Raw genomic sequence first — 18,463 nt, forward strand, 5'->3', positions numbered from 1 at the left:
TAAGGTCTGGGAGGTAGCATAGGCAGGAGCCCGTTCAAGGAGAAAACTGCAAAGAGCATGGATTTCATTCTAAATGCAGTGGGGCGTTGCTTTAAAAGCCAAAGAGGCTGGTTTTACTGAAGGTGGCAAATGGATGACTTGGGGCGCAGTAGGTGGAGATAACGGACCACTCTTAGAGAATAAGGACGTCCTGGGAGGGCATCACTGTTACGTAAAAGTCCAACCATGGCTCTCTTATTTGAATCTGGCTACTCACTTTCCCCTCTTACTGATATAGTTATGAGCAGCGGAGACTCCGTGGTCACTGGTGTTAGGAGTATTTGCTAAGCTTTGTCTCTGTTTTTGTTTCTTTTCATTTTTGTTTGTTTTCGTTTTCATTTTTCACCCAGTGCTTTGAACCAGATGCCCTGTTGCTAATAGCTGGAGGAGATTTTGAAGACCAGCTCAGAGAGGAAGTGGTACAGAGAGTTTCTCTTCTCCTCCTCTATTACATTGTTCATCAGGAGGAGATCTGTTCTTCAAAGCTCGACATGAGCGATAGGGAGTATAAGTTTTACCTACACAGCCTCCTCAGCCTCCGGCAGGACGAAGACTCCTACTTCCTCTCCCAGAATGAGACGGAAGATATCCTGGCATTCACCAGGCAGCATTTCCACACTTCTAGAAGCCAGGTAAGAAAGGCAAAACTGCTAAGCGTCTCTGCTACTAAGACGCAGTCTGGGAGCCTTATTTTTCATCAATTATTTATTCCTGAGACTTTCGAGGACTTCTAACAGAAGTTAAGTGTTTGTGGTTTTTAGCCGTGGGATGTTAAGGGATGTAGTCTGAAATTCTGAGTCTAAAAGGGGAAACGGAGTGACTAATTATTGTAAGATGAGTTTGAGCCAGAAGTTGGGTGGGTGGGTGGGCAGGCAGGCCAGGTGACAGGGCAGCTCTCTTCTCCTGAGGCCTCCTGAGCAGGAAAGTAAGTGTGAGTCACAGCTTATGATCAGTCTCCAAGGATGAACCCATCGAGGTCAAGCCACTGTGTCGATTTGTCTTGCCTTCTGGCTGGGAAAGGAGAAGGAAAAACCAGTTCGAGAGAGATGAATTAATTATTTCACCAAAGCGGCAGCTTGCGAAAAGGATGATTCATGACAGCGCAGACGATATCTGCTTTGTGGTTTGAGGCGGGCTGCATAAATTTGGGGTGCCTTCAAGTGCTTCTCTTCTCTCGCAGCTCCCACCCTTAGGAAATGGCCCTTGGTCTCCTTTTGGCGCCATCATTATCCCAGAAAATCCGGCTTTCCCGTTACCTTGTTGCATTCCACTTTGCGGCGGGAAAGGTTGTTGAGCAGATACATTTCTCTAGACATAAGAAACTTTTTAAAAATAACATTTTGAAGAGTGTGGGAAAATATATATATTTTTTTCCTTGAGATATCCATTGATATGTGTCTTAGTCCGTTTGAAATGTGGTAAACTGTGTATCTTATAAACCATGGAAATGTATTCCTCACAGTTTTAGGTGGTGGGAAGTCCGAGGTCGAGATGCGAGCAGATTCGGTGCCTGGTGTGAACCCCTTCCTGGTTCACAGGTGTCATTTGCTCCCTGTGTCTTCACATGATGGAAGGGGCAGGGAGGTCCCTGGGGTCCCTATTATAAGGGCAGGAATCCCATTCCTGAGGGCTCCGCCCTCATAACCTCATCACCTCCCAAAGACCCCACCTCTTAATGCCATCGCATTAGGGGTTAAGATTTCAACATGTGGGTTTTGGAGGGACACAGACATTCAGACTATAGCAACATATATTGATGAATTTGATTTTTGGCCTCAATTCTGGCTCCTAGGAACCCAAAGGTATCATGCTCCAGCTTACCGGCCAGCAAACACATCCTCTAATTTGCTCTAGATATGTTTAATTTTTCTCATTATTGGCAGGACAAGTGGAAAAACTATTTCCTAAGGACTCTGCAAACATCCCTTCAGTAGCTAATCTCAGGGATCTCAAAATCTGGCCATGTTTTTTGTTTGTATTTCCAATTGAGAAAATGAGGTTTCTTCATAAAATTTCGTTTTCTGCTTAAGTAAGGAAGCGTGCCTACATATCATTTCCCCAGTGCAACATCTGTACAACACGAGACTGGTTCAGATTAGCCACCGGGATTCTAGTCATCCTATCTGCTCCCGCCTTTTGACGTTTGATGCGGATAAACTGGAAATGGAAACCCAGCACTCAAAAAAGCAGAGGATGTGTGTATATTCAACACAGATTTCTGGGCTTCTAAGTGTTTGCGAGATTAAACATTTCTATAACAGAGTAAAATAATTCAACATTACATGCAGACCTACTTTATCCATCTATTCAGTCAAGAATTGAGCTCTTGTTGAGTCGTGACCCTTTGTTAGGCTTCTCCTGCCTGGACTGTTCCTTCCTCTTCCTCCTCCAGATCTTTTGGTACCCTCCACGGCCCCACCTTCAGTTTTTCTTTTACTCACTCCACCTAGTCTTGCTGAATAATATCCCCTGACAACTTCACATACAACTAAATACTGATTGCATTAATTCTGCTCTCAGCTCAGCTGCAGACTCATTCATACATCAACCTGGCAGAAATCTCTATTTGGATGTTTCCTCGGCCCTTGAAACTCAGTAGTGAAGTCTAAAGCCTTACTTTTTCCTGAACCCGTCCTTTATTTGGTGTTGCTTATGTAGCTCTTGAAACACTCTCTACCTTGGGCTTATATAATACTGCACATTATGACTTTCTTTTCATCTCTCTGGGCCCCATTTTCACCTATGCAGGCTCTCCTTTCTCTGCGCTACTTTTAAGCATTATTGCTCCTTAAGGCTTGGTCTTAGCCCCTGCTCATTCCATATGTTTTCTCCAGGCTAGAGCATCTATTCATCCATGTGACAGACGAAAGTGTATCTCAATTCTAGACTCCTCCTCTGGACTCCAGACCCACGTATCCTACACAGCATCAGTTTTTCTTTTTTTAAAAGGATATTGTAAAGGTAGCTCACACTGAACATATTCAAAATTAAGGTCATAAATTAATCTGGCCAGACCTGATCCTTTTGTATTACTCCACATATTGGTAAATGGCATCGTCGTCCAGTCAATTGCCCAACTAGAAATTTAATTTTCTAAATTTCTTCCCACTTCATGTCTAATCCACCCACATATCCTACTGCTGTTACCTCCTGAAGATCTTCTTAACCTGTTGACTTTTTTCCGTTATCATCACCACTTTCTTCTGCTTGGACCACTGTAATAGTCTTCTACCTGTATTATCAGTAATCACTTGGAGTCTCTTTCTAATTTCTTCATTCTCTACCATGTGGCTAGAGCCAATTTATCAAAATATAAATCCAATCGTACAGCCTCTATTCCCATCTTTTGCTCAAAATCCCTCTTTGGCTTCTTTTTGATTTTAGGATAAGGGGCTCCATTACCTGCCATAGACTTTCACCATGTTCCCGACCCCCTCCGCCTGCTCCAACTACTGCCCTCCTTCCAGCCCTTCATGTTCGCATCCTCTCTCCTGCTACAAGAACTGTGCCCATGCTGTTTCTCCTGCCTGGAGTGTTCCTTCCTCTTCCTCCTCCAGATCTTTGAGATTGTCTGTGTGTCACAATCTCAAAGAATCCTTCCTTGATCTGCCTGACTGCAGGAGAGGTGTCTCTATTCACCCTCATTGTACCATGTGCCTCTTCTTCAAAGCCATTACCAAAATCGTCATCTTATATTTGATTACATTTTTATTTTATTAGCAATACTAAACGTTAAGCTCCCCAGCAGGGAATGCTTTTGGTTTTGGTCATCATTGTATTTCTAGCACCGAGGAGAGTACCAGACACAATTTGGATATTCAGAAAAAATTCGGGGAATATTGGGTGGCACGACCATTGTATAGTTGTCATACCCAGCGACCTGACTCAGTTTTGATTCTCTATACTCCTTCACATTGTCCTCCAAGTCCTTTAGTCTAACTTCTTAGTATTCCTCAAATGTATCCACTTCTTTCCATCTCTAGAGCTACAATTTGAAGTCGAGAACTATCTTGGATCCATAATAACTTCTTAACTAGACTTCTTGCCCTTCAATTCTACCCCTGTCAATCCATTCAGTATTTTGCCACCAGAGTGAATAGTTTTATAAAATATCTTATTGTATTATTCTCTTGTCAGTGGCTCCCTTGGAGTTTTGGGGGGAAATTTTTTCATAGTATTAAATATAAGGCTTTCCTTGGTCTGAATCTTGCTACTTTTTCCAGCCTACTACCTATCAGAAGTGCTGCTAGACACAGAACAACAGTAATAGTTGAGATTAGCTGACTCTGTCCTATGTGCCAACTACTATGCCAAGTGTTTTGCACACATTATCTCATCTAACCTTAATAACTTTTGTAGTGGGTAGCATCGTCTCTTTTTACAGATAATAATCATTTGTCCAAGATCACCCAGTTAGAAATAGCAGAGAGAGCATTAAAGCCTTATCTGTCTGTCCCAAGCACTATGCTATGGAACTTACTTTGATGATATGAAAGTCCCATCACCATCCTGGGTTTCAATTGACTTCTATATGCAAGAGCAAGGCTACTGAAGAGCGTAGGCTGTGGAGTCAGATCTGAGCACCATCAGGACTCTGCCCTTTATTGACTGGTCGGTCAGTGAAAAGGAGTATCCACTGCACAGAGCTTTGGGAGAATGAAAAGAGAGTATATGTGTAATGGGCTGAGCATAGTATCCGGCACAGAGTAGGCACTCAATACATATTTAAATAAATGAATAGGAATGCTAGTGGGATGTAAGGCAAGATTCTCACCTCTTAAATGCTCATCATTTCATTGGGGGAGCATTGGCGTGCACAGGAAAAAGGTCCTATGTCATAGGTTTTATGTGCTATGGGAATTCAAAGAACACAGCAGCTTTGATTTGCAATCGGCATACAGTGAGCTCAAAGCAGATGTGGAAGATGTGCTCTGTGATGATACAAGGCAGCAGAGCCAATGTGAGTCAAGGTCGGGAATATAGATTTGAAAGTCATTACACTGCAGGCTGTACTTGAAACTGGAGAGAAACAGTTTACCAAATGTAAGGATGTAAACAGTGAGAGCAAGAGCTCTCCTTGGAGAAAACACATCTTTAAGGTTGTACTGAGAAAGGTTAGACAAATGAGGACCAGTGGGATGGGAGAATATTCAGTGTCATGGCAGATAAAAGAAACACATATTTTCCAGAGAGAGTTATATCTCAGACTAAAGAATGACAAATAACCATATTCCCACAGATAGTTTAATCCTCTTTCAGATGAAGAACTATCCCTTGTTTTTGGTGAAATCCTAGAGACGTTTGAATCAAATTAACTTGAAGAGATTAAATTTTCTTTTTCCTTTGTATCTGATTCCAGTGTATGGAAACCCAAACGCTGCAGAGAAAGTCTGGAATCCTGAGCAGTGATGGCGCTGATGAAAATACACTTCCTCAGCTGGCGGCAATGATCATTGCTTTGTCCCTGCAAGGTGTTTGTCTGGGGCAAAGAAACCTGCCTTCCCCAGAGTATTTCACAGACTATATTTTCAGTTCCTTGAATAGTACGAATACTCTCCATCTGTCGGGTAAGGACGTTTTTCATGAATTTCACTTCCAAGTCACACCTGCTAAATAAATCGTGCCAAAAGGAAAGGCTGACACTTTTTGATGACTGAACATGTTCAGGTGTAGTAGGACAGCTCAGGTGGCCTTCTCAAGGCAAACGTACTGTGGTGATGTTTATGTGGTGCCGAAGCAAAAATATGGACTCGGCTCATGTCTGCAGTGATGATGAAATTTTGGGTGTGGAGCGGAAGGGAAAGCTTTTGATGATCTGTCACGAATACTAACTGAACCCGTTCCTGCTTGGTACATAGGGCTGAGCCAGGGGTGACAAAATAACATGTAGAATGATGAAACGGTATGCCCAATGGTGCAAGAGCCTTGGTAGCAGTTTGCTTGTAATCATAAAAGTGTCATTTAATTTAATTTAATGTGATTATTTTATTCATTTATTTTCATAGTCTATTACATTATCTGAGGAATAAGTGTAAGGTGGCATCAGAAATGAAAAGCATTGTCTTTGTTATAACAGTAAGAGGGAAATGAAGGTAGATTTTAAGAAGAAGGTTTTTATTTAAATAAATATCATCTAGTTATCAGAAAACAGGTTTCTAGTGGAGGAAATTCTTAGAAATAGACTTTGTGTGGTAGATACACCTTTTAAAAAATTTTTCAATTAGAATTGACATTCAGTATTATTTTATGTTAGTTTCAGATGTACAGCATAGTAGTTAGACATTTATATAATTTACAAAGTGATCCCCCACACCTGCCCCCGTTAAGTCTGCGCACCTGGCACCCTACACGTTTATTACGATGTAATGGACTATATTCCCTGTGCTGTACTTCACATCCTCGTGACGATGGTGTAACTACCAGTCTGTACTTCTTAGTTCCTTAGTCCCTTTTTCACCCGACCCCCCTCCCACTTGGCAGTCACGAGTTTGTTTTCTGTATCTATGAGTCTGTTTCTGATTTGTTTATTTTTCTTCTACAGATTTCACATTTCACATTTCACATTTAAATGAGATTACATGTTGTCTTTGTCTGACTTATTTCACTTAGCATTATACCTTCTAGGTTCATCCATGTTGTCACAAATGGTAAGATTTCTTTTTTTTTTTTATGGCTGAGTAAGAGTCCATTGTATATATGCATCACCTCTTCTTTTTTATTTTTTAAATTTTTATGTTTTTATTTTTTCGATTATAGTTGACATATCATGTTACATTAATTTCAGAGATTAAACATTTATATAATTTATAGTGATCATCCCAGGAAATTCAGTACCCACCTGACTCCATACATAGTTATTACAATACTACTATATTCCCCATGCCATATTCTATATCCCCATGACTATTTTCTAGCTACCAATTTGTACCTCTTAATCCCCTTCCCCCTTTATCCATCCCCCATCCTCCAATCTGACAGCCATCAAAGTGCTCTCTGTAAATACAACCTTGTTTCTGTTGTTTGTTCGTTTATCCTGTTCTCTAGATTTCACATATGGCATTTGTCTTTCTCTGCCAGATTTATTCCACTCAGCACAATACCATACTCTAGGTCCATTTATGTTGTTGCATATGGCTAGATCAAATTCTTGTTTATGGCTGAATAGTGTTCCATTCTATATATGTATCACTTCTTTATACATTCATCCATTGATGGATACCCAGGTGGCCTCCATATCTTGGATATTGAAAATAATGCTGCAATGAATATATGTATTCACATGTCCCTTCAAAGTAGTGTTTTGGCTTTCTTCAGATAATTACCAGAAGTAGGATTACTGGGTCCTTTTTTCTCTCTTGTTATAGTCTTTGTTTTAAAGTCTATTTTGTCTTGTATAAGTATTGCTACCCCAGCTTTTTTTTCGTTTCCATTTTCATGCAACATCTTTTTCCATTCTTTTACTTTCAGTCTGTATGTCTTTTGATCTAAAGTGAGTCTCTTGCATATGTAAGGGTCTTATTTTCTTATCCATTCAGCTACCCTATCTTTTGATTAGAGCATTTAATCCATTTACATTTAAAGTAATTTTTGAATTACTTTTTTTTTCTTTTTCTTCTCAAAGAAGTTCTTCCAACATTTTCTGTAATACTGGCTTGGTGATGATGAACTCCTTTGGCTTTTTCTTGTTTAGGAAGCTCTTTATCTATCCTTCAATTCTGAATGATAGCTTTTCTGGGTAGAGTAATCTTGGTTGTAGATCCTTACTTTTCATCACTTTGAATATTTCCTGCAAATCTCCTGGCTTGCAAAGTTTCTGTTAAAAAATCAGCTGACAGTCTTATGGGAGCTCTATGTAGGTAAATAACTGCTTTTCTCTTACTGCTTTTAAGATTCTCTCTTTGTCTTTAACCTTTGGCATTTTAATTATGATGTGTTGGTGTGGGCCTCTTTGTGTTCATCTTGTTTGGGACTCTCTATGCTTCCTGGGCTTGTATATCTATTTCCTTCACTGGGTTAAGGAAGTTTTTCAGTTGTCATTTCTTCAAATAGGTTTTCAATTCCTTGCTTTCTCTCTCCTTCTGATATCTCTATGATGTGAATGTTAGTACGCTTGATGCTGTCCCAGAGGCCTCTTAAACTATCCTCCTTTTTTTGAATTCTTTTTTCTTGTTACTGTTCTGATAGGGTGTTTTTGGCTACCTTATCTTCTAAATCACTTATTAGATCCACTGCTTCATCTAATCTTCTGTTAATTCCTCCTAAGGTATTCTTCATTTCAGTTATTATATCCTTCATTTTTGACTAGTTCTTTTTTATGTCTTCTATCTCCACTTTTATATTTTCTGTTTCTTCATTAAAGTTCTCACTGAATTCATCTATTCTTCCCTTAAGTTCATTGAGTATCCTTATAACCAGTGTTTTGAACTCTGCATCCGGTCGTTTGCTTGTCTTGATTTTGTTTATTTCTTTTTCTGGAGCTTTGTTCTCTTCTTTCATTTGGGACATATTTCTTTGTCTTCTCGTTTTGGCTGCCTACTTGTGTTTGTTTCCATACATTAGGTAGGGCTGCTATGTCTCTTAATCTTAGTAGAGTTGCCTTATATAGTAGGTGTGCTGTGTGTCCCAATGGCAGTCTTCCCTGGTCACCTGAGCCTGGTGCTCCAGGTGTTTCCCTTGTAAGGGTGGTATGTTCCTCCTGTTTTAGTTGAGTCTTGCTTGCTGTTTGTTTGTCAGTGGGAGAGATTGACCCTTAGGCTGATTAGTTGTGATGACTGGCCATGACCAGTGCAGGAGCTCTTACATAAGGGCTGACCCTACAGAGTAGGATTTGCTTTAGCAGGGCTCTGGTCCCTGCCTTGTCTGCCCTTTGGGTGTGTCATCCTCAGATGGGACCCCGAGCGATGCTCCAGTTCAGACTGAAGCTGGCTACTGGGAGTACAAGCCAAGGCCTCCTGGGAGGGACTCTGTCACAGGCTAAGTTCAGTTGCAGCCTGCCTGGGGCCACCTTGTATGAGCCACCAAGCCATCCTCAGATAGCTGCCACCCACACTGGGCTTGGAAGTGCCACGAGAGGTGGAACTATAAACAGAGGTTGCTGCTGCTAGTGCCTGGCTTGGAGCTGCTCAGCAAGAGGTACCGGGCACATTGAGGCCAGATGCTGCTTGTTTAGGTTTTGTGAACCTTGGCAAGATTTTAGAAAAGTCTAAAGCATGAGCTGTTTGTATAGAAAAGCCACTGGAAGTAGGTTGGGTGGGTACAAGTTGAGAGGTGTGGTGTCTCAGGGAATCACCAGGGCAGGGCGACCAGTGTGAGCTGTGTCAATGGAGTCTCAGATATGGTACCCACCTGTGTCTGCAAGCCAGGAGAAGAAGAGCTCAACAAAGGAACAGTGCCCTCTGCCAGACAGAAGAGAAAGTTGCCCGTCCAGCCCTTGCCTCGAAGCCAGAAATTCAGTTCCTCCTGTATGTCCCTGGTGCCTTTTGAGCTGTTGCCCCAGGGCTGGAGCTCAGAGCAAGTGAGTCCATCACCAAGTAAGTTAGTCTGTTTGTGCAAGGCCCTTTAAGAGGAGTGCCTGGGACTCTCCCAGCCCTTCATTCAGCCACAATCTCTGTTGGTTTTCACAGCCAAAAGTTGTGGGGACTTCTCTTCCAGGCACTGGAATCCTGACTGGGGAGCTCGGTGTGGGGCTGGGACCCATCATTCCTCTGGAGGGGACTCTGCAGCTGAGATATTTCTCCCAATTCTCAACTGCCATTTGTGAGAGTAGGACCAGCCCATTTTGTATCTCTGCCCCTCCTACCATTTTTGAAGTGTCTTCTTCCGTGTGTCCCTAGCTGTAGGACTTTTGTTCAGCTAGACTTCAGGTGACTCTCTGTAGTGGCTATTCTGTACTTTAGTTGTAATTCTAATGTGGTTGTGAGAGAAGGCGAACAAAGCATTTACCTGCTCCAATATCTTGACCAGAACTCTGTGACACCTCTTTTATATCCAGTAGTCTATTGATGGGCACTTAAATTGCTTCCATATCTTGGCTATTATAACTAGTGTTGCAGCAAACATAGGGGTACATAGATCTTTTTGAATTAATGTTTCGAATTTCTTCGGATAAATACGCAGAAGTGGGATTGCTGGGTCATAGGTAGTTTCATTTAATTTTCTGAGGCACTTCCTTCCTGTTTTCCATAGTGGCTGTACCAATTTGCAGTCCCGCCATCAGTGCATGAGAATTCCCTTTTCTCCACAACCTTGATAACATTTGTTTTTTGATATTAATGATAGGCATTCTGATAGGTGTGAGGTGATATCTCATTGTGATTTTAATTTGCATTTCTCTAATGATTAGTGATTTTGAGCATCTTTTCATATGTCTATTGGCCATCTGTATGTCCTCTAGAAAAATGTATATTCAGATCCTCTGCTCATTTTTTTGTTAGATTTTTTTTTTTTAGTGTTTAGTTGTATGAGTTCTTTACAAATTTTGCCTATTAACCCTTTACCAGATGTATTGTTGGTAAATATCTTCTCTCATTCCGTAGGTTCTCTTTCCATTTTGTTGATAATTTTCTTTGCCGTGCAAACCCTTTTTAGTTTGATGTAGCCCCACTTGTTTATTTTTTCTTTTGTTTCCCATGCCCAAAGAGATACATCAGAAAAATTTTTACTAAGAGTAATGTAAGAGAGTTTACTGCCTATTATTTCTTCCAGGCATTTTATGGTTTTAGGTCTTACATTTAAGTCTTTAATCCATTTTGAGTTTATTCTTGTGAATGGTGTAAGAAAGTGGTTCAATTTCATTGTTTTGCATGTATTTGGTCAGTTTTCCCAATATGATTTATTGAGTAGACTATTGTAAGTTACTGCATTGTACGTTCTTGCCTCCTTTGTCATAGGTTAAATGACCATATAAGTGTGGATTTATTTCTGGTCTATCTATTCTATTCCATTGATCTTTGTGTTTGTTTTTATGCCAGTACCATGCTGTTTTGATTACTATAGTTTTGTACTATGGTTCGATATCAGGTAGTATGATACCTCCAACTTTGTTCTTCTTTCTCAGGATTGCCATGGCTATTCAGAGTCTTTTATGGTTCCATATAAATTTTTGGATTATTTGTTCTATTTCTGTGAAAAATGCCATTAGTATTTTGATAGAGATCGCATTGAATCTGTAGATTACAATTGTCATTATTATTCTAATTAGTGCTCAGATTGTTTTCTTTTTGAACAATGAAATTTTATTCAACTTGACACCTAAGTCTTTTTGACAAAGACTTTAAAACATTTTATATTTTCTTGCTCTCCAGTATGTACTGTTTCAGGGTGCATTTCCTGCCTAGGCCTGGAAACATATCAAAATATTTGTTTCGCCAAATATTTTTACCTTTACATAAACAAAGTAATCAAACTTTTCTCTTATTGCTCTTGGATTTTTAGTGATAAAGTTTTTCACATTCCTAGATTATAGAGAAATTCACCCATGCTTTCTTCTAGTACTTGTATGTTTTCATTGCTGATCCATTTTGGATTAATTCTGATGTATGTTGTAAGGAATAAGATCCGGGTTATTTTTATTATGTGACTATCCAGTTTTCCTTCTACCTCTTACTGCAGTGAAAATTATTTCCTCCATTGATTCGAAATGCCACTTTTATATAATATAGTAATAAACACAATTAGGAATATTTCTGTTTTCTATTTTGTTCTGTTGTCTCACTTTATTCACATGGCAATACCATACCATTTTACTTAGAGTGGCTTTATAGTGTATTTTAATGTCTTGTAGAGCTAGCTTTCTGCAATACTCTTCTTTTCAGGAAATTCCTGGCTTGTTTATTCCTCCTAAAAAACATCATCAAACTGTCAAGCTGTGGGAAAGAAACCTATTATAGCAAAAAAAATAAAAATAAAAAATAAAATAATAATAATAATAATAATAAATAAATAAAATAAAATAACAGGAGAAATGACATTTTGAGATGTTTTATCTTTTTACCCAGGAATATGATATGCCTTTTCATTTGTTCATGTCTACATGTGTGTTTTTGTATAGTGTTTTATTATTTTTCTCACATAGGTTTTAGAAATTTCCTGCTACATTTATGCCTAAGCATTTAACTTTCTTTTTGGCTCCCTTAAATGAGATCCTCTCTCTTATTATATTTTATAACTGGCTTTTGTCTGTATTTAAGAAAGTTATTGATTTATAAGCTGTTCCATGATTAATCTTTTATTTAATTTTATAACTGGCTTTTGTCTGTATTTATGAAAGTTATTGATTTATAAGCTGCTCCATGATTAATCTTTTATTTAATTTTTCATTAGTTTTTAAAGGATTTTCAGATAAATAATATCATCTCCAATAGATATAGGTTTGCCTTTTACTTTCCAATTATTGTGTCTTTATTTGCTTTCTCATTTAATTGCATTGGTTAATAATCCCAATTTAATGATAAATAGTATTAGAGAGTGTCTGCATCCTATCATGTTTCCGATTTTAAAAGAAAGCCTACAGCATTTTCTCATTGAGTTTAAAGAACAAATGAGAAAAAAACTGTCTTTTATATTAACCTACATATTTACACTTTCAGTGTTCTTCATTTCTTCCTGTGGACTCAATTTACCATTTGTGTCATTTCTTTTCAGCCCAAAGAACTTAATTTAGAGTTTCTGTAAGGCAGGCCTGATTATTTACCTGGGAATGATTTTATTTTACATTCATTTTTAAAGTATTTTTGCTGGATTTAAATTTCTTGATTGATAGTTTTTTCTTTCAGCACATTAAATATATCATTCCACTTCTTTTTTTGGCCTCTATTGTTCATATGTGAAGTCCGCTATTAATTATATTGATGCTCTCTTGTATGTGATGAGTCGTTTTTCTGTCACTGCTCTCAAGATTTATCTTTGTCTTTGACTTTGAACAGTTTGACTATTATGTGTCTGGGTGTGGGTCATTTTGTATTTATCCTACTTGATGCCTGATGAACTTCTTGAATATGTAGATTAAGATTTTACATCAAATTTGAAAAGGTTTTTTTCATTTTCATTTAAAGTAATTCTAGTTTGTAATTTTTTTCTACCACTGATGGTAAAACTTAGGAAAATGCTAGAGATATTTTATTCACAAGTAAGAAGATGAATAAATTCAAAGGAATTCACCATTATATTTAATTATTCTTTGTATCAATCAGTTTTTAAAAGCCTAGAGCTTTACCAAGGGAAATCAAACTGCAATCTATAAACCGACAACCATACCACAGTAACATTAGAAAACAAGGTCTATTTTGTCTCTACAATCTCAACTTTCTTTTATTTCCTTTCCCTTTTCTGATAAATACTTACGAGGAAAATAATTTGATTGGCTTAACTACATTAAAGTTATAGTTAATCTACTAAGGATGTGTAGTGCCTCAAAGGAATATATTTTCTAAAGATTAGGCCAGTTCTGTCTTTTGTTTACATTTTTATAAGGAACATCTAGAAAAAGAATTAGTCGGTTCAACAGAAGACATTGAATTTATTATTTCATTATTTCCAGGAGATAAAAATGGTGGGAGCATCTTTGTAAGACTGATTCAGCCCCAAAGTTTAGTCAAGATCTTGTGAGGGAATCAATATTCATGTGAAATCTAAATGTTATTTATTATTATTCAGAATAAAATCTTGGTTTTTCATTAGAACCAAGTTTACTTAGTAAAATATTTGTGCTATGGCCATGTGAAATTGTGATTATCCTGAAATTGATGTGTCTTTATTCTATGTGACACCAGATTTTGTATGAAATTTCTAGAATTAGACCAACTTCTCAATAGTCTTTGGACCAAAAGTACGTGTATCAGGAAAGACAAAATCTATCAGCTTCAAAGGAAACGAAACAACACAGCAATCCATGGTTGGAAGTACCCTAATCTATCTGTACCCAGGGACCAAGAGTCAGATGATGGTCCAATTTCCTGGGATCAGGTATTGTCATTATTCCTCGTATATCATCATTTACTACTGTCAAAGGAAGCCCATTGTAGAAATTCTGTAAGAGTTGTAGAAAACTTAAAAGTTAATGTTTATTTTCTTTGTAAAAATATTCTATTTCTGCAGAGTGGTTATGATTTTTTTTCTTCTACAACTGGATCTCTGCAAACGTAAACACAGGACCAAGATACTTAGAATGATATATATTACTCTTTCCTCCCTTCGGTCTATATTGAATGCATAAACAATTATTCAGTATACATATATTAAGCCTTTTCTGTGTGCCAGTCACCATCATGGGTGTCAGAGATATGGTATTGAACAAAAATAGGCACAGCTCCTGCGAAGCTTACAGGGTAGTGGGAGAATACAGATGTTATATAAATGCTCACAGTGATGAATGAATATTTCAAACTTAGATTAGATTATAAAGAGATTACTTTGGGCTATGAGCAACTGTGAAATATTTTCATAGTAGCTAGCTCTAAGATGTTTTCTGAGAAAAGGTGATATTTGAGCTTGTGAACATAGTCATATCCATATTTAAAGTTGTGTTCCAAAGTACATTCACTAGTCTACTTTGAGGCTTCTTGAAACAATGTGCTATGGTTAAATTAGTTTGGGAAATATTGGAGATACACATTGTACTGTAGAATGTTAAGGTGTCTGGGGAAGTCCTTTAATAAATAAACTTTAATCTCATTGACTCTAGCATTTCTCGAACTTTGACCATAGAATCCTTCCCTGCCCTAATCACTTAAAAGCATGACAAATTGCTGTTCCATGATAGTGGCTTATATTTATTGAGTACTTACTACGTATTAGACACTGTGCTATTTTGCCTGCATTGCCTCATTTAACTATTACAATTATATGAAGTTAAGTTATATTATTCCATCTTACAGATGATGAAATTGAGGCATTGAGCTAATAAACAATAACTTAAAGTCACAGAAACTGAGGATATATGCACAGGTTGTCTGATGGCATATTCAGTGCCATTAACAGCTATGATATTGTTTAGAAAATGTTGATTTAAATATATAAAGCTATTTTTGTTATTTGTATCTTAGATCAGTATTCTTATTGGGCACAATCTGTATCTTAAAAGAACAAAACTCCTCACATTGTCTTAACACTGATTGCTGTTCCCATAAGTTATAAATACATGATTGGGCAATGTCACATATTTTTGCTATTATATATTTTAAAAAACAATTTTCTATGACTTATTTACTTTTATGTTAAAAAATATCTATTTAAACTGAGTTTTTCAAACTCACACTTATTGTACTCAACTGAAGGTGACAAGAGTTGATACCCCTATTGATTCTTGTTTGTGAAGTCTCCCGAAATGCATCTTCAGGGCTGGCTCCGGAGGGAACAGATGTGCCAGGTGGAGACCCTATTTGCATAAAGAACAAAAGACATTTTTCAAAATTTAGGGATTACCTACTTAAGCTATGTATCTTCTAAGAACAGCAATAATAATTTTCCATGCTGAGTGTGCAAATAAACAAAACAAACTCTTCTACAGTTCTTTTTTGCCTCCACATGTCACTTCTCTTGTGACTCTTGTTGGGATCCTAAGACAGGAGACTAGCTCTGAGGATCCTGCCTATACTATGCAGACCAGTGATTCTCAAAGTGTCCCTGGACCAGAAGCATCAGCATCACCTGACAAGCTGTTGGAAGTGCAATTCTCATCTCCAAGCCCTGAATCTATTAAATCAAAAACTCTGAAAATGGAGCCCAGCTCTCTGTCTTACAACAAGCACTCCAAGGGATTCTCCAAACCAAAGTTCAGAAACCACTGCTTTAGAACATGTTTGTAAAATTACCATGGAAGCCTGATGATATCAACACAAGTACACACATATATACTGAAGTTTTATGTAAAGGAATAAAGATATTTTAAAGGTTATTTTTTGGGTAATCTAAATATTCTTTCTATTGTCTTCTTTATTAAAAAATATTTCATGTTCAAAATTTTATAGGATATAATGTATTACCTTGAAGGACATTGGTGTTAAATGATTTCAGGAGAAATTTAAAATAATGACCTAAATAGCACAGGAACAGCAAATAAAGATGGAGAGCACAGGAGCTTATAATAGAGTAACCTTACTTTATGAAAAGATATTCTAAAACTAGGACTATTCAATTTCTTGACAATGAACTTGGGAAAGATACATGTTCATGTTTATCTCTCCACTCTTACTTCCCAGGGAGGCATTTTCCAATAAGATTATTTATTATGGAAGATTCATCATAAGTTTGTTGCTAGTTTTTCTTTATTGTCAGTATTTTTAATGATGAAGTAATTCTATTCCATTATTAACAAATGGCCCAAAAGATAATATTGTCTTTGGTGAAAATTATTTTGATGAAGGGAAAAAAAAAATCACAAGTTTAGTTTTCTGTTGTTGTTCTTTTGTAGTAGAAACCTTTTAAAGTTCTTGCCCAGTTCCTTTCTGCAAAATGCCTTTCTCATCCACAAGGGTGGGGCTGGCAGCCATGTTTAAACAGCATAATCCCACCTCCTGTCTCATGGGCAAAACTAATTGAATTAGATGGGTGTCTGACCCAAGAGAGCCCATCTGTGGCTTTGATGAAGCAATCAGATCGTTATCAGGATTTGCAGAATCAGCTCGGTCTTGGGTTAGTGGACTGAACGGTCACTTCAGAGCTGGGGTTTATATGGCCATGAGTTTTCTCAAAGAGAGAATGTCAGACACTAAAAGGTAATAGATATATGCAGAGGGAAACAGAATGGAGAAGATACTTGTCTCAGAAGACACAAGCCTTTTAAATCATTGATTTAAAACAATAATACCATATTAATTGAAACTAAAGATCACAAAGACATTGTATTAGGGTCTTATATCAATAGAAGGCATCCATTTATGCTCGTAGAACTATATATCATTCTCCACATTAAAACTTGTTTATAATTTTTGATATACAAAATCAGCTCTTAATACTTCTGAGAAAAACAAGTGCCTTGTGGCAGTTTTTAGAGACCTGTTGTTCTTCCTGTTTATAATCCTTATTTCTTATAAATATTCCTATACAATATAAAAAATTACAAAGATTTAGGTAAATATTAATAGGCAAAAACAATGATTTCTATTATTTTTGCGAAGAAGGGACATCAGTTGACAAATGCTGTGTCAACTAGCTGGTGTGTAAACGCTAAATGATATGGCTTTATGTGTCCATTTCAGCCATTCTGTTGAGTTCTGACTCCCCAGGAATGGCAGTGGATGGTGAGTTTGTGTGCTGAGGTTATTAACAACATGCGTTGTTCCTATACAGACTTGCTTCTCTGCTGGGCAGCTGGTGGAGATATTTCTACGGAACAGCCTTTCACCCATTTCTAAGGAGGACTTTAAGCAAATGAGTCCGGGAATCATCCAGCAATTGCTCAGCTGTTCTTGCCAGCTGCCCAAAGACCAACAAGCAAATTTGCCACCCACCACTCTGGAGAGTAAGTTCTGATTCTTCCTTCAGAAAGCCAATGCACACAGTACATGTGATAATGACAGTGAACACTGAAGGTTTGCTATATACCAGGCACTGTTCTAAGCAGTTAATATTTATCAGCTCATTTAATCCTCGCAAGAATGCTATGAGCTAGATACTATTATTATCTCCATTTTACAAATGAGGAAACTGACACACATAAAGTTTAGGTGACTTTCCCAAGGACACACATCTGGTAAAGTGATGGAGTTGGGATTCAAACCCAGGCAAGGTGGCCCCAGAGTTGTCGATTTTAACCACTACGCTATGCTAGCTTTCAATGACTATTTTATATTTCATAAATAATTTATGTGAACCGATTTTGTTTCCTATATAGGACTCAGCCATATAGGACCAATTTAAAAGTGCAAAGTTGAGAACTGGCGTGATAAGAGAACAAGAATATAATCTTGGGGTCAGAGATGCAGAGTTGAGTCATGCCTTCTATCCCCGGCCAGCTCTGATCTTCAGCGATCTCTTTATTTCCCTAGCAGTGAGAGAGTGGTGATGACAGTTGGAAAATTGAAGTTTGTCTCTTTTTCTGCACAGTAGAAAGCAGTGATGTCCTACAGGGCTTCTCATTTTTTTCACACACCATGGCAAATAGAAAACGAAGGCATACTAGGGTAAACCAAAGAGGCCACTCTGGGGAGGAGGTGAGCAGTGCAGGGGGGTGTCAGCCTCGCAGACCTGGCTGGTACTCCCCAGAAATGCACTCACCTATGTCCCATTGGATCTCTGCAGTAGGCGAGCTCTACTGTAAGGCTTCATAGGGTACCTGTAAAATTCAAAAAGGATAATATATACAAAGCCGTGTTCTGCAAATTACTGTCTATTTAAAAGAAAAATAAAAGGTGGCCTAAAAACATCCATGATGGATAGTAAAAAAAGTGACCATTAATGCCTGCAACCATTTATATATCATTGATCT

At 37.9% G+C, this 18,463-nt stretch overlaps 1 protein-coding gene across 2 annotated transcripts in view; it reads left to right on the top strand.

The window, feature by feature from the left end:
• SLC39A12 (solute carrier family 39 member 12) overlaps positions 1 to 18,463 on the top strand; it is a 68,965-nt gene that overhangs the window by 8,326 nt on the left and 42,176 nt on the right. For both annotated transcript variants that reach the window (XM_039877501.1, XM_039877500.1), the window contains 4 exons: positions 390 to 671; positions 5,399 to 5,606; positions 13,829 to 14,001; positions 17,326 to 17,497. In XM_039877501.1, the coding sequence (XP_039733435.1) occupies positions 390 to 671; positions 5,399 to 5,606; positions 13,829 to 14,001; positions 17,326 to 17,497 (835 nt within the window). The remainder of the gene's footprint in view (positions 1 to 389; positions 672 to 5,398; positions 5,607 to 13,828; positions 14,002 to 17,325; positions 17,498 to 18,463) is intronic.

The sequence above is a fragment of the Pteropus medius genome, unplaced genomic scaffold, assembly GCF_902729225.1.
Source record: "Pteropus medius unplaced genomic scaffold, Ma_sr-lr_union100, whole genome shotgun sequence".
NCBI classification, from domain to species: Eukaryota; Metazoa; Chordata; class Mammalia; order Chiroptera; family Pteropodidae; genus Pteropus; species Pteropus medius.